This window comes from Leptosomus discolor, chromosome 15 (assembly GCF_034619465.1).
Source record: "Leptosomus discolor isolate bLepDis1 chromosome 15, bLepDis1.hap2, whole genome shotgun sequence".
NCBI lineage: Eukaryota > Metazoa > Chordata > Aves > Leptosomiformes > Leptosomidae > Leptosomus > Leptosomus discolor.
In genome coordinates this window covers 12,350,469-12,377,574 of record NC_141405.1, presented here as the reverse complement: position 1 = coordinate 12,377,574, position 27,106 = coordinate 12,350,469, and the positions used below count along the sequence as shown (strand labels likewise).

The 27,106-nt window shown below is 41.0% G+C and overlaps 1 protein-coding gene across 1 annotated transcript in view; it reads right to left on the bottom strand.

Annotated features, from left to right (window-relative positions):
- Positions 1-1,232: 1,232 nt before the first annotated feature.
- QTGAL (queuosine-tRNA galactosyltransferase) overlaps positions 1,233-27,106 on the bottom strand; it is a 122,630-nt gene continuing 96,756 nt past the window's right edge. Inside the window, exons 9-12 of the mRNA XM_086473710.1 lie at positions 18,345-18,480; positions 8,534-8,602; positions 6,709-6,783; positions 1,233-1,313 (exon numbers count right to left, since the gene is read on the bottom strand). Coding sequence (XP_086329836.1) covers positions 1,233-1,313; positions 6,709-6,783; positions 8,534-8,602; positions 18,345-18,480 — 361 coding nt within the window. The remainder of the gene's footprint in view (positions 1,314-6,708; positions 6,784-8,533; positions 8,603-18,344; positions 18,481-27,106) is intronic.

The window sequence follows — 27,106 nt, the reverse complement described above, 5'->3', positions numbered from 1 at the left end:
GCTGTTAGGAATCTGGACCATTTCTTATTGACCATAAAATGAAACGGCTTATATTTGTAAGACTAATGTGATGGGGAGGACAAATGCAGAGGCAACATGCTGTTCTAATTACCCTGTGTTATTTGATGGTTCTAATTAAATCCCACTATCCTGCACTTCAAGCACAACAGTGGCTGTGTGTGAGCATATATATATATATATATATACACACCCCTCTACAAAAATCTGAGAAGAAGGGAAAAATCAGGCACAGGAGCTAAAAACAAGCCCATTTCTCTGTGAAGTACCTTCTAGAAACTGCAGCAATCTGCTCTGCAGGTGTTCATTTCAACTAGTCTGTCTCTAAGATTCTTTCTTCTTTTTAAGACGATGACTATAAATTCTATTCAATACTTCTTCACTACACTGCAGCCTGGGCTGGCAGATGAAGTTCAGCGTGGCTCAGTGTCGCTCACTGACTGCTAAACAAACAGCGCTCAAGTCACAGGCCGTGCCACAGATGGAGTTGGCCGCGCGGCTGCACGCACCTCGGGCTGCTTACAGGCATGACAGCAGAAGATATAGTCCCGAGTCCACAGCCCCTGTACACTGTCATTACATGGAAGGTTCTAGGACATTCTTGAAAGATCTGGGTTTTGCCAAGTTATACCTATAGGTCCCCGCTGCAAGTAAAACCTGAGTTGCGTTGGCAACGCCTTCTTATTCATAAAAAACCCTGAGCAGGTCCCGTGAAAATTGTGGGCATCTGCACCCCTGATCATCTGGCTGCCAGACGGTGCTACAGACCCAACCGTACTTGTCACACAGCCCCGACTCGGAGGACGCCCTGAGCCGCTCGCAGGGAATGGCCGCGGGCCCCGAGCCACGTCGGACGGAAATGGCTCTTTACACGGGCAGTGGTTGGAGGCTTTGCTTGAGGCACTGTCAAGGCTTCCCTGTGGTGACAGCCCTCGTGCAGTCTTACGGCCTGTACTTGATGGTTGTGTACATTAGAAACGATTTAACAATCAAACTGAGTTTGGTAAACAAGTGATGTGCCATAGTAAAATGAGCCAATAGCAGCATCCGTGGTGTAACGCGGACCTCCCTCAGAAAGGGGTTACTCAGCACCGACAGTAATTTAATGAAGCACAAGTTACTACAAAATTCAAAACCTCTGACTGCTTTGGTCTCCCTGCACACAGGTGCATAGAGGGTAACACAGCCTCCATATCGCTGCCTCACCGTGGGTTTTAGTTAAAGTGATAATAATCCATCCCCTCCTTCAAGTTGAGCGTGTTCAGGTTTGTTTCAAATGCTCCACCTGTCAAATCCTGAGAGGGAAGAGAAGAGAATTAGATCACCCAAACTTGTTGCAGGTTGTAACAGGTTTTGGTAATTTGGTTCTTCAGACCACAGAAGAAAGTCCCAGTTGCAGAACTAAACATAAACAAACCAAGGCTCAGAAATTTCCATTGAAAAATTAAGTGTACGTTCAAAAATCACTGTTTGACTTAAGGGGGGGGGGGGGGGGGGGATATTAGACAACGCATTCTCCTGGTGCGATGCAGCACACGGGCTGTGCTGAGCACAGCTCTGCAGACAGCTGGCTGCACAGCGTGTTCTCTAATGCAGCATTTTCAGAGAATGGACCAAGGGAATGAGTTTGACAAACGAGCCATTTTTTTTGTTGTTGATTTTTGGACAATGATTGGCTTGTCTGATGAAACAAACCTTTCAACAAGCAACTGAAATATTTTGCATAGTTAAAGGTGTTTCCTTTTGAGCCCTGGTGACATTATCTGAACAGGAACCTGGCAGGTTTCCTCCATGAGCAAGCTTGCAAGGCGGTGATGTCATTAAGAAAACATGCCAACTACTTTGGTCTTCCTGGAGGCTTAATTCTACAGATCTTAAGGAATGTCACCAAAAAAAAAAAAAAAGAAAACCAACAAAAATTAAAGCTTGTAATACCGTAGGAGGTCGGTAAGAGATCACTAGAGTGCTTTTGGTTGGCCCAGAGCAGCAATATGGAAGTTTTAACAATGCACGACAGTACTGCAAGTGTTTAGGCCAGGAAGTCACAAAACCAGAGTCCAGCTGAAACCGGAATTAAAGGAGGTGGAACGCTAGGCTTTGGCTAGAGTACCTGGATTCAAAAAATGGCTCAGGGATCCTTAATGAACTCGAGTTCAGAAACAACGGACTCCCCTGGCGGCCTGTACAGCCAGCTTCCCAGCACCTGGGCCCCATCGGCCGAACTGCTGATCAACCTGCTGGCAGCGCCTGGGTGGCGCTGGGAGCCTTCCAGGCAAGGCCCGCCGCCCGCTCGAGCAGCGGCGAGGCCCGCCGCCCCTGAGCTGACCTGTCCCCCCAGCCCTCTGCCCCCTTTCTGCCGCCGGCATTTCCACAGGAATGGACACGCTGCACGGGCGCATTTCCAGCCGCTGGCCCACGCCAGCCTGCTGCGCCGCGGGGTCGCAGCCTTCTCCCTGCCGTGGTCTTCTACCTCCATTAGCAATGCCAAAAAATACAAAGATGACATAATCTGATCCAGAACTTCAACAAAAAGCCATAACCACCAGTCATAAAATGCATAATTGAGCTCTGATGTTTACGAACCATAAAAAAAATAAGAATAGCTAATGAGTACTTCGGAGGAGGGCAGGCAAGGGCCCACGGCAGTGGGCTTTAGAAACAGGGGCTCCGCTTACTGAAGGTAACCAATGTCCTAACTGAGCAGTAAGACCCCCCCTTGTGAAAGGTGTTGAGGGTTTTGGCGGGTTTTTTTTACTTCTTGAAGTCAAGAATACTTGATGGTATTTAATAATTTGAAGGACTGGGTCCCAGTTTTGCAATGCACTTAAGATCCCGGACTGTCCCTGGTCCATCTGCAAAACTTAACTTAGCACTGACGTCAACAGGGCATTCTACTCCGAATGTTGGCCTTGATTACAACCTTTACCCTCCGCTAAGGATTTCATAAACCCAAGATTTCACAAGTTAGGTCACAGGGTATGAAACAGTTGTGTCTAGCTTGCTGAAAAATCAACCTGCTCCAAAGAAGGGTTAAAAAAATATATATATAGAAGAGCCCAGATGCTAAATTAAGCGGGAGAATTAAAAGCAAGTCTTCCACTCCCTGAACACAAGACGGAGGACACAGAACAAGGCAGGGTTTTTTTACAATAACTGGTCTAACAGTAAATTTACTGAAAACTTCATACAATCAAACTAGTGTAATTACTGAGACAGAAAAATAAAAATCCCTTTCATTTCAAGCACTTGGAATCCATGCCAAAACAGGGCACAATACATGATTTCTAAGCGTTTTGCTTTTACCTCAAAGCAAGACAAAACGCACAGTGCAGACTCTTAGGTGAAGGGGTACCGCCGGCTGCTGCACAACTGTGACGAGCTAAAGCCACAGTTCTAGTCTCTTCAGCAAAAACTTACACACACACACACCGAGCAGAACTTCAGCTACAGCCCTTTGTGAAGCCATTTTAAAATGCGAACTGAGCGCAGACCCCATCGGATGACTGCTTTGTCAAAAATGATTTTATATGGTAACACAGTAATGGCCATGCTGCCACGGGAGGAACTGCCGGGAAAAATAAATAAGCAAATGCTGCTGCAAGTACACGGCCAGCAGAGTTGTTTCTTGCAAATAACCCACAATAAACATATCTAATCTTCAAAATTACCCTCTTAAAGCTGCATATAAACATGCAGGTTTTGCTTGTGTCAGAACTAAAAATAATCCCCTACCACGAACAGCAAAATAAAAGACACTACGGCTCCAGGACACTTTCTCCTTCAGAAGGGTGGGGATGAACTTTTGTTGGTAAATAACAGAGCTAAATTTGGAAGTCTGAGATTATTTGCTAATGACTTTAAGACATTAGCTAAGAGGATCTGCAGCTAATTCTGCCTTATGTAAACTTCCAACAGTCCCACGCAACATGGAGCTAGGCTGTGGTTGTTGCACTACAGCCGTCTACACCAGGAACGTCCACACGTTTTGTAGGTTTGCTTGCTGCATGATCTGAAACAGAGCTGGGTAAAGCTACTTGCCCTCAATAGTTTGAAAATACAGGGCTCTGTAACCCCTCAGACACAGGAGTTTTGTTTTCCTCCCCACCCTATGCACAAGGACAGTGCCCTTTCTGCAGAGGAATGCTACATCTCAAATGCAGTCTGTCACATGAGCCTTTAACTTCGAACAGCAACATTTTTTGCACAGTTTGGTTTGATTTGATACATCTGGGTGAAGAGCATCAGAGGCAGCAACAGCTATCGCAAAAAAGACAACATTTCTCACTTGATGCAGTCTTACCATCTCATGTTCCTGTCCCCTATCCTACTTCTCCTGTGCTCCCACTTTGCAAAAGTTGGAAGAAGAAATGTAGGAAAGGTCATTAATGGAAAGCAAAAAGCGGGAAGTTTTGTTTTCAGCTGTTCCTTCAGATGTGGGCCGCGCAGAAAGCAAGGCAAGACTCAACCTACAAATAGAGCAAAGACTAACCCTCGGCCTGCACCGTGTCAACACAGATGAATGAAAAAGTTCAATACTCTTCTCTTCTCAACCCATTTGGAAACAGTTTCCTCTAGTGGTCAGGTCTAGAAGCTTGAAAGCTGCTGCAGACAGGATACCTGAGTATTTAAACCACACCCATTTATCAGCTTGTTTTGGTTTGCTAGAATACTGCTTTCCATGGCAAAACTACTGCTGGAAGCTGTGGCCATTTCATTCCACCCACAGCCTTGCAAGTAGTAAGGGTGGGATTTCACGGACTCCAACAGCCCGCACTAAGACTCCTAACAGTAATAAAATACTGCAAGTACAACAGCAGCTGACAGAGCTTGCTAAAAATTATTCCTTAAAATCAGCTGTGAAACCCAATGGTAGAGAACAGAAGGGTCCAGCAGACTCGGACAACACTGCTGCCTGCCCCCTGAGACCTTCCGATTCCTTTTCTCTTCCCACTGGGTTTACACTTCCTACACTTTGCTAGAGATACATTTAGGGGTTTTATTTCTTTCTTAATTGTCTGTGGTTTCTCAGGTGGTAACAGGGTATTAGGCACCGCTAACAAAAATTTGGTTTCAGTTCTTTATTATAAATTTGTCTTTCTAACAACCTGATTCTCTGTCTTCATAGTATTAAAATAATAATATGGTATAATGACACAGGTGTACTGCGAGGTTCATATAATTAACAGGTATCAGGATGTTTAAAATCTGTAGAAAAGTAAGCTCCATTTCGGACTTTCACTATATTGTTCTGCAAGTTTATCACCAGCATTGTTCTTCTCAGTTTTGCCACCATTTTGTATTCCCAGCGTATAATGCTGCTGGAACTCAGGCGCGTTCATCTTTATTTACCTCGGCACTGGGGTGGTTTTGCCATCAGCCCTTGTAACACCAACTTTCACAGCAGCCAACTGTGTGATGAGGGCACGAAGGGAAAGGGGTCAGGAGACAACCTGCCTGCAGGTTCTAGAGATTTCGCTCCACACGAATGGCTACTGACCTCCTTAAATTCTCCTAAAAAGTGAGCTGCTTTCACAGGCAGATTTTAGAAGCAACTTTACAAACCCTGAACGTGTTTCAAGTAGGCCAAATTGTATTTCCAAAGAAAATACTGTCTGTTACTTAAACGGCAGTATGGCCAGTAGTGTTCTGCGATCAGCAAGTAGAAAATGCTCAGTGGCCACGAGTGGAAAATACCCTGCAATCACAACTGAAGTCATGGACCAGAGTTTTCAGGCAAGATGCTGTATAATAGTCTTATTGTAAGGGCTTCACAAATTAAATGTGCTTTATAATGGGTTGCACAGATGTTTTGTCTAGGGACTTCCACCCACCATTATATGTAGTATGAAAAATTAAATTAGTTGTAATATTACTAGCTTATCCAAGAGTTTATCAACCAACAGTACATGATAATGCCCTAAGGTACTTTCAGTCTGGCTTTACAACTCATAGTTACGATCTCAGAGTTGATCGTAAAGTTGGGAGTGCGAAGTTAAAAGCAGACTGTCCCAGACAAGATGAGATTCAGCTCATCAATCTTTGAACAGATCTAGTATAGCATTAGAACGTTGGTGTTTATATGTAGCTATGGAGTTTAGTTACTGTTAGACTTTTTTACTAGCATTTGTGACTAGAATGTATTTTCTATTTTACTTTAACACTTCTGTGTTATCCCATACACTGTGCTTTGCTATTTTAAATATAACAGCAAAATAACTGCTGGTTATCATCTTCTAGTTATGTTATGTTAGGTCAATTAAACCAATTGAAACAAGGAAGTTATCACAATCAGGTGCAGAAGAGGCTTCAGAATTGGCACTGCCAAACAAAACGGCTTTTAAGGTCTGATTTAAAAAACAAAGCCTTTGCCGTACATAGGGCTGCAAAATATTACAAATAAACCAAGGCCAGGTGGGCTACTGTACGTGCCCATTTGTCTATATAATGTTGTTGGGCAAGAAAGCAGAACAGATGCAAGTTCCTTTACAGAAGCTGTACCTTTTGTTATCTTTAATGCTGCTTTACTCACGCTGCTGGTTTAAATCCCTGGAACACTCTGCACGATCAACGTGATAAAAAAGGCCATTCAATTGCACAGTAAAAGCGTCTGGGGAAGAGCTACTTACAGTAAATAGAAATTGATTTTCCTAAGGAGCAAATCCTGATCTGGCACCTAGAGGCGGTACTCACCAGCTTCACACAGATAATGAAAGGTGGAGTTGCGTCTCGGAAGTGACGTATAGGAATTTTCGGTTTGGGTCTCTCCTGCCGGAAGAAGCAGTAGATTTCAGTAGAGGGGCACACAGCACTACCTGTTAGCTCAGCTGTAGGAGCTACTAAACACTAAAAGGGGAAAAAATTGTTGTGAGACCTCATGCTAATAGTGCAGCTGGTCACATGCTTCCGCTCATGATTTTGCCCGTTGTTTCAAGCGCCCCTTCTTTCCTTACCTCCATCTTGCAGTACAATCGTCTGTCTTTGAATGAGGTTACACATGCCACTGGATCTGAATTCAGAGCTTTCTGCTGCTGAAAGGTCTCGCTCCTCTCCTCCACTGCTTCCTTGCCTTCCAGCTTGACTTTTAGCCCCTTCCCCAAACAATTCCCTCTCTGATCCGACTGCAAGGTATGCCGCTTTGACAGCCTACCCCACAAAAACCACCTTCTTTCTGTTTTTGGCAGATTAATTTTCTGCCACTTCAGTGAGCAGCATCAGCTCACTGTGCCATCAGAGAACCATCAGAGAACCATCAGAGCAGGCACGATAGCGGATGCAAAGGAGAATCCTTCCCTCTCAGTGGCAGCTGCTAAATGCCTTCTGCCCAACTGGGACTTCACCATGGCTCCAAGCTGCAGAATGTTCTAAGGATTCACAACAGGCTGCAGTACAATCTTCTGTACAACTGATCTGAGAGGATGGGTATGTCTTAGGACATGTAACAATTACACTGACAGCATTACTGCACCGGTACTTAGGAAGTCCTCAGTATCCCAGGTCAAAATCCTGAACTCTGATTGCTTTTGTGCAGCTGAAAGCCCTCAGCTTCCCAGTATAGACCTTGATTTTACAGCGACTCCAGACTAACCACAAGCTGTATCTGAGGGGGTGCCCCTCCTCCCCCCTGACCCCTCCCTCAGTCCTACTCCCATCAGACAGAGGATCATGCACCCTTGGGGTAATTTGATTCACAAGATAACTTGCTGGAAAACCTTTTATTTTAAGGGTTCCTTTTCTGCCAGATCAGCTAACTGAATCAAGTCACCCGTCAGCCGCGAGATTGCTGGGCCCATTACAAACGAAGCAGTGGGAGTGTGTGGCTGAGGCCAGCGAGCGAAGTCGGACCACCCCTGCAGCCAGAGCGGCTCAGCTGTGCTGCCGAACCGCATCTCAGGGGACCACGCTCCCAGGATCTGCCCCGATGCCCAGCGAAACTAAGAACTGTCTTTTCACCAGCCACTGTAGGGACCGAATCTGGATGCAACTTTACTCCAGGTCTTGAGCTAATCGCTGTCATGAAATTAATACTGCAACAAGACAACATTTTTTTCTGTATAGTTTGTTTATTGCCATCTAACTGTCATGCTCCCTTGTCTAGGGAATAAAATGCTGCTGCCTACAATGTTAGGATCTCAAGGAACCTATCAAAGTTTTAGTCGGATACAGATACTATACTTTATTTTAATAGATATTTGACTTTTACCCATCATAAGCCAAATTCTACTCCCATGTAAAAGAAAAAACTGCCAGTGAAGGCCGTGTTTCACCCCACCATCAGCATCCTTCCAGCGTGTATGTACTTTTGTCTTCCTAAACTGACTTCAGTGAGCATAAGGTCCATAGTTGTGGCTCCACAGGTTGCACTCCAGTACCAATCCCCAGCTATCTAGTCTTCTGTCAGTCTCCTTACCGAACTGACTGGCTATACAATAGCTAAAATCAGTGAGGTGTTCCTTCAGCACATTTCCCAGCACGCTTCCAGATCACAGTAAAGAATGCACAAGTACTTGTAACTAACCTCAGATTCTTCATAAGTGTAGAATCCTTTTGTTATTTTCTTTTCGTCAACGTCACAAAACGCAGCGACCTGGCAAAACAGAAGCAGAGCATTTCAGTACCGCTCTGTGCTACCAGCAGATATTCCACCTGCAGCACATCTGTGTAAGTAACGCTACGGGCACGTCAGTCAGCACAGGAACAGGACGATGTACCTTTGTCCTCCTGTGGAGCTTACAAATTTATGAAATCCTTTCTGGGCGTATCTTAAGGAGATGGGCAAATTTTGCAGTTGTCTATGGGCACATGATGCTTTTACAGACGTGAGAAGAGGTGATCTAAGCTACTGACGGCGGAAGAGAAAACACGTATGAGATCCTCAACTTCCTTCTCAGCGACATGCTGAGCAAACTAAAACCCAGAGACTGGCCTCCTCATTTTGGCACTTCCACTAAACACCTCAGATGAGGTAACACAAACCTTCCTCTTCCTGCCCACCCCAAGCATGTATCTCCCTCAGCACAGCAGTGCTGAGCTATCGCTTTGGATGCCCTGGTCATACCGGCCTCCATTCTAGGTCATTACGCACCAAGTTTGGGAATTCCTATGGTTTGGGACTTCGTGTTTTTCAACTTGGTGTTTAAACACACATAAATACTGCTTCATTTTGGTTATTCTTACCGTAGTTATGGGAGCATAACGTGCAGGCCTAGTTGCCAAATATTTCAGCTGGTTTTTTAGTTGCATTCCTCACATGCAGGCAGAATAAGTGCCTGCAATCCAAAATGCACAGTGGCCTCATTTTTGAACCATTACATTGCCAGTAACATTTTGGAAGACTTTTTAAAATAAACATAGCTATGTTTTCCTCCAACTTCCATTGGATCTAGTCATATCATCTAGCAGAACTCTTACACCGAAGAACAGTTAAGATAGTTAAGGTCTTGCAGAAATCAATTATTCCGGTGAAAGCTGGATAGCAGTTTTCCTATCTTTTTAATTGTTGCATTAAAAATTGATTAACAACACTTACTGCTGAGAAAATTTGAAAAGCCAAACAGCTGTTTATTAATTTGTTAGGTTAGAGAAGGCTGCAAAAGGCTGGCTTGCTTCCTCTGTCTACAAGCCTCTCTCACACATTTTCCTCCTGTTTTCTTTTACCTAAAGTGACCTCGTTCTGATTGTACAGAGGAAAACCCTGACACGAGCGCATTGCTGTCACAATGCTGAACTTCTGCATTCTTATTGCTACTTCGCTCCCGACACAGAGTGCCACCTTCACAGCCCAAGGGCAAAACTGCAGAGGAACAGAACCGTTACATGTATTTTCAGGCCACGGCCAGATAGAGCTGCATTCTCTTGCAACATAAAAGGTGTTTCTACTATCCAAAGAAATACTTTGGACGTATTTCTACTATCCCACAGAACAGTTCTCTATCCAAATCCTTAAATGCCATAATACCAGTTATTCCATTAAACGTCAATGGAAAGAGAATACAAACAAATTATCAAGGGACTACAAATAGGGCTAAAACACCACCACCGTACAAAGTCCATGAGGAAAAAACAGCTAATAAACGGGATCGGGTGGGCAGGGACAGTCCTTGGAACCACTCAGAGGCAGACGGTCATACCTGGAAAATAGGTTGCCTGAAAACAGGCACTGAAAGAAATAAAGAACAGAACATGAAGGAAACATTAGATTTTTCAGGTTGGGGCTGTACAACTAAAGGAACCAAGCTGCAGATCCAGACTGTGGGTGATCCCAATGCAAGGATCACCCTAAGGACAATTCCCCGTTTCACGCATTATAATGGAAATAAATTCAGGGCAGCACTAGGAAGTTACTAGTTGTTGTACAAGGTCTTTGTGGCTGATGCAGGCTGAGTTAGACAGGAGCAACCACAAGCAAGTCATTCAAGCACCAAGACGAAGCAGCAGGATCTTTCTTTTCTCTCTTAAACAGAAGTTAATCACTTTACATCCCTGCCTCTATTTCCATGACGACTGTAATGCTTTATTGTAGTTGAAAAATCAGGCGGTGTGGACTGAGCACAGTAAACTACATCTCAAGATTTCCTCCACCCATCTTATTTATACGTGTACATGCACGTACACACACACACACACACACAAATACGTATATATGAAGGGAAGCAGTAGAAGCCACTGTAGAAAGAGAGGTTACTTAGCTGTGTACTTTTCATTCTATGTTAAAATTCTCCAATATTCTGCAAACCTCAGTTCCACCACTAATGTTTTACTGTCCTTGAAGCTGTGATCACTATAAACAAAATTTAGGATATGTCTTCACTGTCAACCCAATAGAGTTCTGGGAATAAATACAGTCCAATACATTGACTTACATTCCAAAAATTGAAGCTATTTTTCAGCTGCTTGTACTCCTATAGATTTTAAAAACCAAAACACAACACGAAAACTTCTGACATAAGGTAAAATTAAATTCTATCTATACTTTAATGTCAGTAACTGAGAATTCAGCTGTAGATCGGTGCTGGCAAGTACCACACCGCTCTCCTTCACCATGGTGTAATACAGTTAACAGACACCCCTGACTGGTGCATGGATTTCTCCTTACATGAATGGGGTTCGAGACCTAAAGATAGTTCCTGTATCACTGGATTACCAACAATCATAATACTTCTTCTCACCCTGTGCCATATCTCATACTACCATGTGTAGAAAATCCTGCAAACTGCCTCTGCCACACTCACCACCCAGCCCCGCGAGGATCGAGCCCACGGAACTCCTGCTAACAGCAGCTGTGGGAGAAAAAAAACAACTTGACAGGTAAGTCTGTGACAAACTTCCCTTAGAAGACAGAAATGACTTGAGCCTTTTTTTGAGTTTTGATACTAAGGTATCGCCACGTATAATTTTCAGTGGATTCAGCCAGCTTAAATCTGGTATTTACAGTATTATAAAACAGGTCAGACTTCAACGGGCAATTTTTCTGCCAGACTGCACACCATGTGGGTGGCCAAAATGAAGTCAACTACATTTCTGACACACACTATTTACTTTCCAATTAAAGAAAATCTATGTCTGGAGTCTAAGTACAGAACAACACACAGTTGTTCATCCTCTACGGAGACCTCAAGGCATCAGGCTTATATGAGCTATTTACTTTATACTGTTAAGATAAACCCAGAGTTACCTATTTATTTTCCTGCATTAATGGGCTCTTTCTTGTTTCTTTTATGAAGACCATCTACCCACACATGAACTACTGTCTCCCAGGGGGGAACCTATGAATTATCAAGCTATAACGCAGCCTCATGTTAGTTCTTTTCCCCTCCTCCTAGAAAAATGCCTCTTTTGCAATGCCTCTGACAACCTGACACCACTGAAGCTCACAGAGTCCTCAGGTCACGCTTCAGTTTTCAGAAAATAGAGAAACGATTACATATTTTTGTTTCGAACATCACCTGTATGAAAATCTGCACAATTCCACAACAAAGAAAAAAGACTACCATTTCAGCTAAAAACTGGAAGAGACAAGTAGGTATCTGTTATATACAGGCTCCACAATTACTGTAAGTAATACGGATTGCAACATACATTAACAGCAGTGTAAGGGAAAAAGGAGAAATGGTTTTCTCCCTCACGAGAGAAAGTTTACATGGTTCAAAAGATAAGATATTTACTCAAAAAAAAAAATCTCTGCGAGGGGAAGATGCATTTGAGGAAGATAAAAGCACTTCTCTGGCTGGTTCTTTTTAATAAACACAGCAGCTGTGTGAAGGGACACACAGGCTGGGACTATCAGACCTCCCTGTGGTAAAAGGAGATTAATGGGCAGCAGATCAATCCTACTCCAAATGTACAACCTAAGAAGTCAGCAAGAGCGGGCTGGGGGCAGCTGTAATCACCTAGCTGTTTGAGCTGGGCCACCATCACACAAGAATTAAGTTTGTTTCATACTTGACTTGTTCACTGCCTTGGTGGCTACTGCAGAAGATGTTTCCTTACACTTCCCATACCACTCAGATTTCCTAATGGAAAACCGGAAAGATTTCATCAGCCTAATAACGTCCTTCTGTGGTGAATGATCTTCACAAGATTTTACTCCCTCATCTTATTTTCACCTCTGGTCTGCTTTAGGCCTGTAATGATTATTTACATAAAGCAGCAAAACATAATCACAGCAAATTCTCAAGATCTGGTCTAGCTGGAAGGGCACGAGAGGCAAATCCTACAGGGAAGAGTGAAAAACTTGGTAGAGCATGACAGAAAAAACAGACAACTGATAAATGGTCACCTGCACATCGTCCCCTCTCCCTCCTCATTACATCAATTGGGTCTCATAAATTTTATCTTTAAAGACAACCTGCAAACTCTCCACAAAATCCTGTATGAGCAGATCTTCCCTGCTGCATTCTCTCCACGTCTTCGTGCAATCCTTCATCCCTTTTAAACTTCTAGTGACCCTGTTGATTCTTCTATTTATAATTCGTTCATTCAAAGTTATATAAAGCCTCAGAAGCATGTTAATACACATCACCACAAAAGTTAAACCAATTTTGGCCATTCATGTCAAAACAAAGTAACTGAAAGCATTACAATGCCAGTTTAAACAGATACCGTTAATGACAAACAGAACAGGGACACGCAGAGGCATAAACATCTCCCAGTACGCCACACACGGAACCACGAAACTAGCAAGCAACCCTCCATCACAATCAGAGTGATTTTCAGTATCAGGGTGCTGCTTTTATTTCACCTTTTTAGCATTACAGAAGCTGTGGATATCATTAAATTCCAAGCATGCATTTCATGACTCCGTTTAAAGACGCTATTCCATTAAAGACAGCAGCATCTTCCCTCTTTATGCATGCACATACACAACAAAGTTGCTCAAGAGAGTTTTAATACCAGGATCCAATATGCAAAATAAGCTTCTAAATATCGTACATAAGAAATTCCCCTTAATTACATACAACTGCCTTTACACGTAACAGTGTGGGAACCAGTGGCAAGTGTCTCATTTCACTAGAACCAATACCTGCATCAGTTATGCCAGTGTTTCCAAGCATGTGTGCCGCTGTACGGACAAAACGGACATTGCAAAAGTGCATCTTCCTGAAGGGAAGCAGCAGGGAGATTTCCTTGTCATATTTCAGCATGAAGTACTCGCTACAGTCCAAAATGGAGCCTCTGTTTTACCCCATGTCACTTTAGGATGTTTTATACCTGAATTTAATTGAAGCTTTCAAATTTCATCTCTCCTCATTCTGTGGGCTCTCTTTTAACTTGCTCTCACGTTGTCACTCTATCTTTTGCTCTACTGTTAAGGTGGGTGTAATATTCTTCCCTTTGTTTATGTTTCTTTGCTTTTACGTGTCCCCACTTTAGTCTCTCAGACTGCTGTTCCCATACTTCAAGGTAGTTAAAATGCTACAAAACTTAAACATTTCTTGCTTTTGTGAGTGAGCTGAAGGATCATAGCTGAATTACAGGGTTCAGTGATGTCATTCTTAAAAAAAAAAAAGGTGAAGAGAAACTAACAGATGATTTTCAATGGTTCACGAGCTAGGAAAAAGGGTGTACGAAATACTTTCCTGAAGCTTTCAAGTTTGCCACTGGCGGACGGGGTTGTCATAGAGAAACTTCACGGGCTGGCTGTGTACTAGCACTGTTTCCATGCCACTAATTAGCTGATGCTTATTTCGTCTTTTCCCCCTCCTTGTCTGTTCGCTACTTGAACACTATTTTCAGCTATCGGAAATGACACAAAATGTTAATGTTGAAATTCTCCTTTTAGCTGAAGTTTGACGGAGAATAATAGAGCAGACAAGACAGCTCAGAAACCCTCCAGGCATATGTAGCATCCCAAAAACATTTGGTTTCCATCTTCAGCTGCAAATTATAGACAAGACGGATGTGTTTTAAACAAAAAAAGGTCTGTTTGACTTCATTCTTGCAGAAATGCTAATACTGAACCACTGTCAACTGCATGAATCAAGAAGGGGACAGCCAGGAAACAGAATTTCCCTAAGAATACTGAGATCCTGGTAATTAATTCATAAAAAACCTACTAGTTGAATAATTTTTTTCGTGTGTTGCTGTTTAGCAAAAATAGCAAGCCTTGGATTTTTGCCTGAACTCTTTGGAGACAAAGCATTATTTTAATAGTCACGGTACAGATGTCTGAAGGAGAAGAGAGATGATTGCTTAGGTGTCCTCTCCTCTTTTAACATAGCCATAATTCAAATTCAGACTATTTTCCAAACAGACTAAAGTAATAATTTGTTAGTGAGCATGAACATACACAGACTGCCGCTTCCTGGAATTGCCAAAATTTTGTTTTCTAAGAAACAACGCTGTTTGGCACGCAACATATTTATACTTTTCAAACATCCCACAAAAACCTCGTCAGTGTACGAAATAAAAGTGCTTTGTTTATCAGTTCTAAAAATACTAGAAACATTCTTTTTGAAAAAGATGTTTTCTTACATGCCCTAAGCTTGACAGTTCCAATGAATTAATTCTCTTCCTGAAGGTTTAGGTTTTTTCGTAATTACTAAATAATACAAGCTGTAGGTAATAGGTTTGGGGAGCGGGGGTGTGTGTGTGTGGTATTATTTATTCTAGGAGTATGCATCCCAAATTTTCTACAGGTACTCAGTACCAATTTAGGAAAGAACCCTGCTGTGACTCCACCTTGCAACCGAAATCAGTTTCATGACATCGAATGAAATTCTGAATTCAATAAAAGGATGCAGCAACAGTGACACAGAGCATAGGTGAAATTTTCAGAAGTCTACACTGACTTAAAAGTGTAAAACCAACTGAAATTAAATTTAGACAGATAAATTATACGGCTTAGTTAAATTATACAGTTTATTTTGGCAATTTTACCTACATTTCAAAGGGTATTAGACATTTTAAGATCACACTGTTTTACATAACTGGACCTTCAGAGGAGAAAATGGTAATTGCATTGATGGAATATATTTCGTCTTAAGGGGCTTTTGGAATTGTATTTTAAAGTTGTCTAGTTCTATTTTTTTTTTTAGAAATTGATGAATTCAGATCCCAGGGCCTCCATTTACAAGACAACACTAGATTCTACTTGTAGATTCAAAATGATACTGAGTTTCTAGTATCCTCATAATTAACAGATTATATGAAAGCTTAAATCTTCCTAAGTTAGTCTTTAAAGGGTGAGACAGGAAAAGCATTTTATTGTTGTTATGGCTGGAAAGGACGAAGCAACAACTATTTACAACCTTGGTTCACAAGGGATTTTAGTGTCTTTGGCAAGAGTTGAAGATTAGTCACAAAATACCTGAAGGATTTTTGAGGAAAAGTATAACACAGAGTTTAACTATCCTCCTCCTACTGTTATTAATTTAGAGCAATATTAGAACTGCCATGAATTACCTACCGCAAATTTTATGAATTTATTTCCTGAAACTCCTTTGTCCTTTGATTAGCACTCGGAGAAGAGAAATGTTTTAACTACTTTACAGCCTTCCACCAATGACTTACCATGAAACGTCAGGGTATCATTCAAGCTTCAGTTCTGGCTGAGATGGATAGACTTTGATCTCACTTTTGGAAAAGCCAGGAAGTTACAATGGCAATCATAATGAGCCTGAACACTACATAAAACCAGAGCTTTAATCGCTACAGAAAACACTAATTGCATCAGAAATTAGCTGTCTAAAAGCCAGGCCTCTACGCTCTCTCAGGATGATACAAGTCACTTTCTGAAGCTATTCACCATCTTGGTTATTGAGAAAACCTCCGAATACTTCAGACAACATGTCAGACCTCGTGGATAAAGTTCGATTACTCTGTCTAAGGTATGAAGGATCATACAGTGACTGCGTTTTAGCAGCAGTCTTCTGCGGTACATTTGCAAAATGAGTCATACTTGGCACGGGCGACCATCTGGCACGTAAGCTTGCTCAATGTGTCTGGTATAGTGTCCAGCAATTAAGGGGTTAATGCTCAACGCAGTATTTCGGTATCCAACGAAAGCATACTGGAATATGTGCAATTGTAGCCTTGACAGAAGCAAAATAGTATCGTGGCCTGCAACCCTGCCAAAGCAAACGTTATGGAAAGGTCAGCTGGAAAGCACGTCAAGACGCAGTTAATTAGAACCACACTGTCAGTGCTGGTGTGCCGGGGAAGGGAGGCTGTTCCTTACTGCAGGAGAGGTAAGCTTTGGTTCTGTGGCAGAAAAATGGCAAGAACCAACAATATTATTTTTCCCTTGCCCTTTTCATCATCTCTACAGTGACGTCTTCAAATTACCATTGTGTTTGCTGAACAGGATGCGAAGTCACCTACAGAAGTAGGTGGCAAATGTAACCCAAAGCCAGAGAAATCTTCCTTCTTAACATCCATCTCCATTTTGGCTTGGCACAAAAAAAACTAGAAAACAAAACAAAAAAACCCAACATCTCACATGGTGAGATTCTGCTACAAAAACAAAGTCTATTTTTTCCATAACATCTCAAAAATCTAGCTACCATCTCTTCCCTTGGAACTTACTTTCTAATTCCCGTAATTTTGCAGACAGAAAAGTGCAATGGTTGCTAGTAAGTCAGTAGAACTCACAAAGTGCTCTGCAAAATGCTAACGAAACGAGAGCATTCTGATAAACCCCCAAAGTCATGTGCACACTGCACTGCACAACCAAGATAACTCAATAGGGCTAACGGCCAGTTCTGTCCTCTCTGAATGAAGTAACTGATTGGAGACACGCAGTGCTTAATCTTTCTTCATACAGTTCACCCACTGCCATGTGACGGCAATGAAAGAGGGATGGCACTGGAATATCAGGCAGGAAATTCAGTTTCAATTCCTGTGTTGTAGATTTACTGTGAGTGTCTCCCATGTCCATTCAGTAATTTCAACTACGGGTATACAAATTTCTTCTATTTTTTTAATGTGTGTGTGGTCTGAGGGCCACAACATTAATCAGGTTTATATATATGTTTGTCATTTTGTCTTCCCATCCATATTTTTAAGAAAAGAAAACACATTTGGTAATAAAATGAATGTTCTGTGGCTCTTGATAAGAAACAGCCATTTGACATTAGCCCTAGAGCTTTATCTATCAAAAAGTTATTACACAGAAGAAAATGCTGTAAAAGTAAGGTATTTAAACTCTCAGACAAATCTCTCCTGAGAAATATCTGCCATTGCCAAATATAAATAGCCTCCACGTTTTCAATTGACCGTAAGGAATCAGATAGTCATGTACGATGGTTTCTACTCGCCTGTTCACCCTGCACCCCACCCCTATTCCCCTATTTCTAAACAATCAAGCTTTTCAAAAGGGATTACAGTACAACTACTCCCATAATACAAACCAGGTTGATCAGTATCCAATAGGGACCTGTCCAGCATCCACTTAGGAACTGGGCAAATATTATACATGTATGAATATTCCTGGGCAAGGCAGTTTAGTACTGTATCATCCAAATAAAGAGTTATTCCGCTCACCTCGGGTACGTGGCTACTACATGGTTAGCTACACAGCAGTAAGCCATAACAGGTACAGAGTGTGTCTAACCCATTACTACGGTTAGTCACCAGCAAGCAGGAACATGGGTGCATACATTGCACTACACACACGCCATACGCTCTAAATAAGGTAAGACAGCATTTTAAAAGAAGAAACAGATTATGCAGAATATTGAGAATTTCCCCAATTTATACTAATCATCATCTAGTATTTTGGAGACAAAATACCTTCTGAGAGTTTTGCTATGTTATGTTAGAAGCAGCAAGGAGGCATGTGAAAGAAGAAAGTGGTTTTGTATGGATGGTACCCACTCTCACTAACTCACCTTTTTCCGATTAGCTGGTGACAAGCTTCTGTAGAGCTTCTTGCCTTGCTTGCCAGCGTTCCAAATGGTGAATGATGTCCAGGAGCTCAGGACTCTGTCTTCAAGAAACCTGACTCGGTGATTCCAGATGGTTCCCCTGGAAAGTTAGAAAAAGGGTGCATTTTGATCCCTAAAACTTTTAGCATTATTATATACCTATATGCGTGCGTACATACTCACTGACAGCTAAACCTGATCAAACTGATTCACACATGATACAAAAAAAAAAAAAAAAAAAAAAAATCACACCGAAACATTATACTAGAAATTTCCAAGGTAAATGTAAACTGTTTCTAGAAAAAAAGAAATTCTGTGGGATTTCTCAGACAAAAATCATTAGGATAGATTTGAAGCTGTACCTAAACCACTATTATTTTCAAGAACCCTAACAGAAGATCACAAGAAGATGAAAAACTGTGGCTACGGTCATCAAATTCAACACCACCAATTCCAACTGCCCATCAACACGCTGTTTGCCCATGCCCGTGTACTCACTGTACAAACTGCTCTACGATCTGCAGTACGTACAGGCAAACTGCCTCCTAAATCCAAGATGACCTCTTCATGTTCCATCTCCTGTGCCTGCATTCTCCTTTGTCAATGCGAAGGTGAAATCTCCAAAATTCAGTACACCAATCGACCCCAATATACAGCCCAATGCTACAATGAAAGTCCATTTACCTTGTGGTATGCGGCTCAAGTCTTCAACAAGTCAGTTTTCAAAGCTCTGAATCAGCAGGCACCCGTACAGCAACAAGTAACCACTACTGAACTGCAAAGTCACACGCAACACAAACTACTGTCTGTTACACACGATTCACACTCACAAATGTGCACACACGGCTTTAGACCAAGAGTGACTTAAAGGTTCCAAAGTACTATTCAGCAGTGACAGGAATGTGACTGTGCCTTTATGTGAAGATGACTTTTATAAGAAATAGGATTTCTAGAAACAAAGAGCAAGGAAATTCTTTTTTTTTTTTTTTTTTTTTTTTTTTTTGAGAGAAGTGGTGTGCCTCATAAAACTTCTTAAAACATGCTTTAGAAAAATAGCAAGCTGGCAGACGTCTGTGTCCAATTACACCTTCATGTCTTCATGTTTGTAATAAGTTTCCACAATATAATTTGAGCAGTTGAGGTAAACAACTGTGAGACTAACACCAAACAATGAACCACACGGCTCTGGAACCAGTAACAAGGGAACACCTAACAGCTTTAAATACTGAAGACCCGCTGAGATCTTCAACAAGTTCAAGATTGGTCCTCGGAAAGAGAAGACAACTTCAAGGAAAGTGTTTTGTTCATGGAACAACCATGCCCATGACAGTTCACGTTGTCAGACAGTCTTATCAATGAATCAGGCTGCTCCATCTCCTAGTTGCAGTTCTGATTATCCACAGTGCTGCATGCATTACACCGACTGTAAAATACAGGAGTATGATCGCTAGAGATGTCTGATGATCTGCCATTACAGTAGCATCTGACTTCTATGAACCGTTTTCAGATTTTTCCTTTTTGTAACAGATTATCAAATTTCAAAGCCCTGTAACAGACACAAATTTAACTATTCCAAATTATTCTCATGAAGGTTATACCTCTGAGGTACAATAACATCATTTGAAGTTATTGAGGTTAACAGGTAACCTAATTTGTTCCCAAAAGTTTCTTAGCAAACTTTTCTAATATTTTAATGATAGGAATTTTGTGGTTTTATTTGCGTGGCTCCTTCACAGCCCTGAGTTATAGTTTGAAAAACATGTGACCCTCATAGTACTGAGACAGATGGATTCTTGCTGGGATTATTAGTTAGCTCCAGAGAGCCTGCTTCACTTCAGCGTGCCATTTTTGAGCTCAGCCAAATCCTGTTTAGCACTTCATCACTGATTGTGGTGTGATAACCTGGAAAGAACTTCACACACAAATAAATGTACCCAGGAAGCACAGCTACTCCGTACAAAATTTCCACACTGTTCCAAGGACTACGGCCGTGCACCAGCACTTCAACTAACAGAGGAAAAAAAAAAAAATCTTGGATTTGATTGCAAACCTCTTCTCATGCAACCACAACCTGCATGCCTGCTGCAAAGCTTTAGCTGCTGCTGGCATCCTTTGACACTTGCTTTTTTCCGTGTTCATTAGAGCACGCTGTATTCCCAGAAGGAAAGTTAAAGGAAAGAAATATGAAGGTCAAGTATTTTTCCAGGATCACTTTACTGGAAATTTTAAAGCTTCTGCTAGCTTCTAAAAAGGAAGATTATTGCTTTACACGTAAATGGAAAGGTTTTAAAAGCGATTTTACTTTGAAATGTGACTTCAGAAGGATAACACTGTATTATGTTCCAGAGGTACTTCAGAATCTGTTCTGTCGAGTGAGTGACACAGGCAAGTTTCTTCTCCTCTTGAGTTTGCAAAGTCAAGAAAGCTAAGGAAAAAAGAGGCAGCCTTACAAGGCATAAAAAGAACTATCAACTAACTTCTAGTGGTAGGGCAAACACTGGAATCTACGTCCAGGCACACAGAAAATGTTTCCCATTGTCACGGAGCTGTCCCAGTACATTCAGCACTGGTTGCTTCCAGTCAGTATGTGTCTGCTGTCTAGGTGACAAGTGCCTGTATTCCACACAAGTCCCTATAGAGGTAACATTCAAGCAGACCAAATCTCCTTGTTGGTAATCACCCACAAAGATTTCAGACCGAAGCAGATTTACTGACCCAATCTCACCTACAAATGCTACCCTGAGAAATGCAAGTGAGGGAAGTATGTAAGGGAACTGCGCTCAGAAATAAAAGGATATGAAAGTTATTAAACACCAAATCAACTGGATCACTGTTCAAATACAAGAATGTTGGCAGACAGCTTCATTTAAGCACCAAAATACCTATTTTGGGTTGTGAAAATGAAGCCAATAATCCCAGCACTTGCGATTTTTGCGTGCATCACTATGAGGCACTCTTATGAAAATGCTCACAGAAAAGAATTTTTAAATTACATCCCCATACTGTGTGTGCCCTTTTCAATGAAAATAATTTTAGTTATATCAAACATTTTGCAGTCTTGAGTTAACCTTGAAATAGTTCTAACGGTGCAAGCCCAGATCATCAGATAAATACAGAACGGAGGGCAGAATGTGTGACTACACTTTACAGTGACAATTACAGACTAAACCTTTGTGAAAACTTGCTCTGCACAATCTATCTCACATGTTGAAGCAAAAGGTAGCTTACGGAGTGTCAAAATACAGAGTTTCAGTTATCCCCTTCAGGTTTCCGGTTCACCTGATTTGCCATGTTTTTTGATGTTTCCAGAGCAGATAACTGGGATTCCTGCCTTGAGGGATAAGGGAATGCCATTTTCCCATCCTTTAAGAGCCAGTGCAGGTGCAACAGACAGGAACTGTAGCAACGTGCAAAGGATGATTAAAGAAAACGCCTGAAACGATCTAGAAGTTGTATAAACCACTGCTCAGAGATGATTCTCACAGCTTTTTTTCAGATTTTGCATTATTGCATATTCATAGCCACCAGCAAAAACCAGGAGGTATTATTACTCTGCATCATCCCAAATCAAGGCTGCTTTTCCAACCCATGCCAGAAAGGATTAAAGTAAGCCATTTCCCAGCAGCCTTTAGGATCAATTTCCTAGCCTGTATTCATTGAACAAGATTTTCCTCAGCCAGAAGGTGGGATACAAATTCTTCTGACTGTAGAAGTTTGTTCCCACATCCTCAATCCCCCTCCTTGACCCAAATTCTTTAAGTACTTTAATTTTCCCATTTCTTTCATTTTCTTGTCACTTCTTTACTTTACAAAACAATGTTAGAAGTATACATTTTTCTACTTACAACATCATTCTTGAAGCTTACATACTTTCCTAAGACCTCACTTGCTGTGGCCCCTCAATAGTCATCAGTTCTGTAGTCTGGAAGGAAGAAGGGGAGCCAAAATTCTGCAGGAGTGAAATGAGGGTATTCATGCAGCGGGTGAGAATGACTACCAAGTGTGTTCCTCAGTCCCAAGTAGTTATTACCATACCATCCACCCAAGTGATATAACAATGGAGCTCTGTTAAAATGTGTGGTGACCTACTGACTGAATACAGGAGTCAAGAAACATCTGCTCTACTCCTATTTTGAAATGAAAGATAATGTGACAATAAAAGCTACATGATTTAATGTCTGAGCTCAGTTAAACCTCACCGTATTGTTTGACTGCCTTTCCCCTCCTTCCCCCAGCGAGGCTACATAAGTGAATCAACAGAGCAAAGACAGATGTACAAGTACTTGAGAAACGCACAAATACAAGCCCAATATCCTAAGCAGCACTGGAATTTTAGGCATTGATTACCAGCCACTGTAATACTATAAATCTAGGAATGTGACCTTTTCTATGTACGTCGGGCCTGCACACTACTCAGGTAACACCAGACAGGAAGAGGAGCTGTTCAAGTGCACAGGCTCTTCCAGTGGTTTTTTATTGATGGCAGGATAAGAGAGGCCTGTATTATAGGTGAATCTCACCTGATAGATAATCCAGAGATGGAAGAACAAGAGAACTTTTCAATCACAGTGGGAGCTGAAAGAACAGATTCTTTATAGCTAGCTTTGCACGCAGAATTCACGGTCTTTGCAATCCACAGGAAATTCAGAAATTAATCCCATTTGAACCTTGACCACACTGGTGAACAAACTGATTTCTTTTTTTTGTCTTTGTTGTTCTGTTGAACTTCATGTGAACTTATTAATTGCTGGACTGTATCGTCTCACTGAGTTATTACATTTACACTGTTAATAGGTTCTATTAATGTCTGAGTTCATCTTCAGGTCATGGGTCATTAACTGAGGCATGGTTTGCATTGTGGCCTATTTTTCATGAAAGGCTTATTAAGAAAGACAGAGACTATCAACGTTAATGCCATTTACTTTTCAAGAATCTAATGAGGTCATTAATTTCCATGTTTAATTGAAGTGCCAAATGCAAGCATAGAAGATAAAAATGCAGCTGACCTCATCTTTATTGCAGTTGTACAGGAATACATTACGCTTTTCCTCTCTCCTGCCTATTTTTGGATGCATATGTTTTTGCAGGAAATGAAGCAGGCATTCCTGCGCTCATCAGCGATATGAGACCCATGCCTCAGAGTACCTCTAAAACAACCAAATGTGTGTTTCAGAATAAGTGCCTGCTCTCCTTTGCTTAGATGACACTGGAAGCTTCTAGTGCCTGAAACCAGATGGTTTCAATAGATTACGTAATTTTGCTTATTTCTGCAGAACAAGCTCTTACAATATTATATGCATTCTGAATACACGGCATGTGAAATTACCGTAAGCCTCAGAAGTACACGTCACATCTTCTGCCCAAAAAGGAATCGCCTGAATCTCAGATGGAAGGTACAAACCTTATTTTCTGTGTATATTAAATTTCTCTAGACCAAAAGCTTGCAAATTGCTACAAAGATTAGCTACCTGCCCCAACAGCCTGTCTTCATGAGCAACACTACCTAAAGTACAATGTTTTATTGCTCATCTTGTTCCAATCTGACTTTTATCTTGCAATGAGGTACATTGTTTTATATACAGCTCCTTCTTCTCCCCTTTGGCATGATAAAAATCTATGAATCTTACAATGTTTTTATTATACACCAAACTTTCTTACTACAATACTTCTTGCTACGAAACCAGCTCTGATACTGTATCAAATCAGTGTAGTGGAGCTATGGGGCACAAAGTACACACAGCCCTAGGATACGAGCTGCAATGTGAGATAAAATTATTTCGATCTAAGAGATGTATATATATCCTAATATGCAGGATTTTGTGTTGTAAATCCCTGGCTGAAGAGAAGTTTCTCAAAACGTGTATTTCTCATTCCCATTTAGCAGGTATCCATCACAGACTTCAGATGAAATTACAATGAGAACGTTTATATTTCTGTACGCACCTAACAAAATCTAAATATAGAGACTGCACTTCATTCAGATTCTGTCACAGACCCAAAACATTTAATAATGCAGTCTGATGCCTCGAGGGTAAGGGAGAACGCAAATAAGATTTCGTTTCCTGCTTCACAGATACTTTCATCTCTAGATATTTGTTCCAGAAGGATACTAATCATAGGAAATGACAGAAAAATCATTAATGTTTATAATCATACATACTAAATAAAAAGACCTAAACGTTGCTTGCCAAGCAGTTTTATATATACTTTAGGAAGTCTGAAAATGCAAAATCAGGCATTTTTTCCACTGAACAGTAATGAAAGACACTCGTATAAACTGAAATCAGCCCATAATAGGTTACGAGCAACTGTTGTCTTTGTGAAAAGATTGAATCACGCATCTCCGTATAAACAAGTCCTATTAACCAGCTCTATTTTTTAAGACTGAAACTAGGCATAAACTGTTCCAAAAAAAAAAAAAAAAAAAAAGAAATCAACTTTCCTACAGGCATCATTTTGCTCTCAGACAAGATAATTGACCTGGTTGGTGAGTTACTACTTCCAAATCCAAGTCTAGGCTAACTCTGAAAATTCAAAGACAACATAGACCAATGGCAAAAGGTGAAATGCCTCAGAAAACTGCTCAAACAAAACACACCACAAAGGAAAAGGAAAAAAAAAAAAAAAGAAGAGACTTCTATAAAAGGTAGAACATGCATTAAATAAGGTAGGGTGAACAAAAAGCAAGTTAGGAAAGATCCAATTTCAATTATAAACCAAAACCCCTGTGATGAGTCCATTAATGTCTTTTTGCTCAATGCACACCTTGGTCTTCAGAAACAAATGCTGGCCAACCCCTCCCAGCTTAGGCAACAAGCCACGGAACAAGCCAATAGGGAAGAGTGGCTACACAACCTCATATGTGAAAGTTCGTACAAAATGTTATTACCAGTAGTACCAGCAGAATGCCGACAGGAAGACTGGCTAGCCTGACTTCTTAAAATGAGACAAGAAAGGCGCCAATTTGGACATGCAAACTGCACATCTGAAACAGCTTACAGTGTTTCCACATTCTCACAGTATGTTGTAATTCAGGGTGCTTGTGCCACACAACCTTGTAGATCTGAATAAGCAACAGCTTGCAGTAAATTCAAAACAAACTCATTTCCAAGAATAAGATGTTTTCCCACAGATACAAGCAACAGGCTTCCAGGAGTTCTAGCATCCCACAATGCGTGGCTGAAAAGTTTGCAACTAACTGCCAAAACGATCACGCACTAAAAGAGAAAAAAACCCTTACATTTAAACACCAATAAAAAGGAAAATCATTTACCTTATATTTGTTTGCAAAATCCAAATAGTATCTTCTGTTTGCTTGGAATGACTGTTTCAGAGTTAAATGATTTTATATACATATGCATACTTATATATATGTATTTATAAAGATCTATAGTGACATTAACCATGAGCATGATATTTATGCTAGCATACTATAGTATTTACAGTAATACAATAATATAGTGATATACAACTAAAATGCACATAAAAATGTTTAGTTTTACTAGTCAGTTCTACAAGACCATATAAATAGGACTGACTTGAAAAGTCTATTTATATCATTAATCATTAAGAAAAAAGTTTTACTTAATTACCACTGTGATTCTGGTGTGGAACTCCTAAAGCACAGTAAAACTTGCATAAGTTTTCATAAATGTCGATGCATAAGAGAAAGAAACGACTTTGGTCTGGCTTGCAGGACCCAAGACAAACGCCTTTGATGGGTGAAACGAGCATGTAGAGGAATCAGCAATCAACAATTTAACATTTTCTTTAAGGACAGACCAGCCCTGTAAAAGTTGTTGTAGGCAGCAGCTTACAAGGAAGCACCTGAGATAATTACTCCTAAACATCCTCAGGTATTTTTCAAACCTCATTATCTGATTTAGATGGTTTAGACCTCTTAAAAGGGGAAAATAATATATGTAAATGCAGCACATCATTAGATGAAAGGTTTAGGTTGGGTTTTTTTTTTTTCAAAAGAAGTTTTTTGTTGCAAGTTTCTGTTTACTTTTTTAAAATTGAGACATTTATTTCAAAATTAAGCTTTAAAATGTTTTTTAAAATTACATTATGGTTCATATGGTAAAAAAGATAAGAATCAAAACCTCACATATCAAAAATCCTAATTAAATCCCCCAATAAAATTTCACTATTAGGTTATCTTTCAAACACGTTCTTGCAATCGCGTTCTAAGTACTGAAGAAGTCACTGCTTCTCTGCTTTCTTTTGCCATGTTCGGCAGATGAGATACATTGTCATACAAAGCATTCTCAACCTGCTTTGAGGGTAAGAAACTCAGATGCTTTAGATAAGCAGCGAGGTCATTCAGGCAGATGACGAGACCCCACGCGGTCAGTTACAGAGTCTCGGCCGAGGGAATGGTAACTGGAAGTTGAGAAAACAGTACTGCTGCAGTGCAGTCCCCAAAATGCTTCCTTGCTCTTACAATACCTATTGTGAAATTATTTTGAAAGCAGTTGCAAAGATGAAACAATTTCTTAGAATATTCATCAGCTGTTAAAGTGGCCCCACCCCACTAACTCACCAACACAGGTATGCCGATAGTGCCCGGGCACCGGTGTCCGCGCCAGAGATTTCAATTCCTAATTTCAATTCCAGCATTACAGCATGTTACTCAAAAGCAAATTACAGCAAGAACAAACAGAAAACAAACCTTCCACCACCGAAAGAGGATACTACCAACATATCATGTTTCGCTTGCGTTC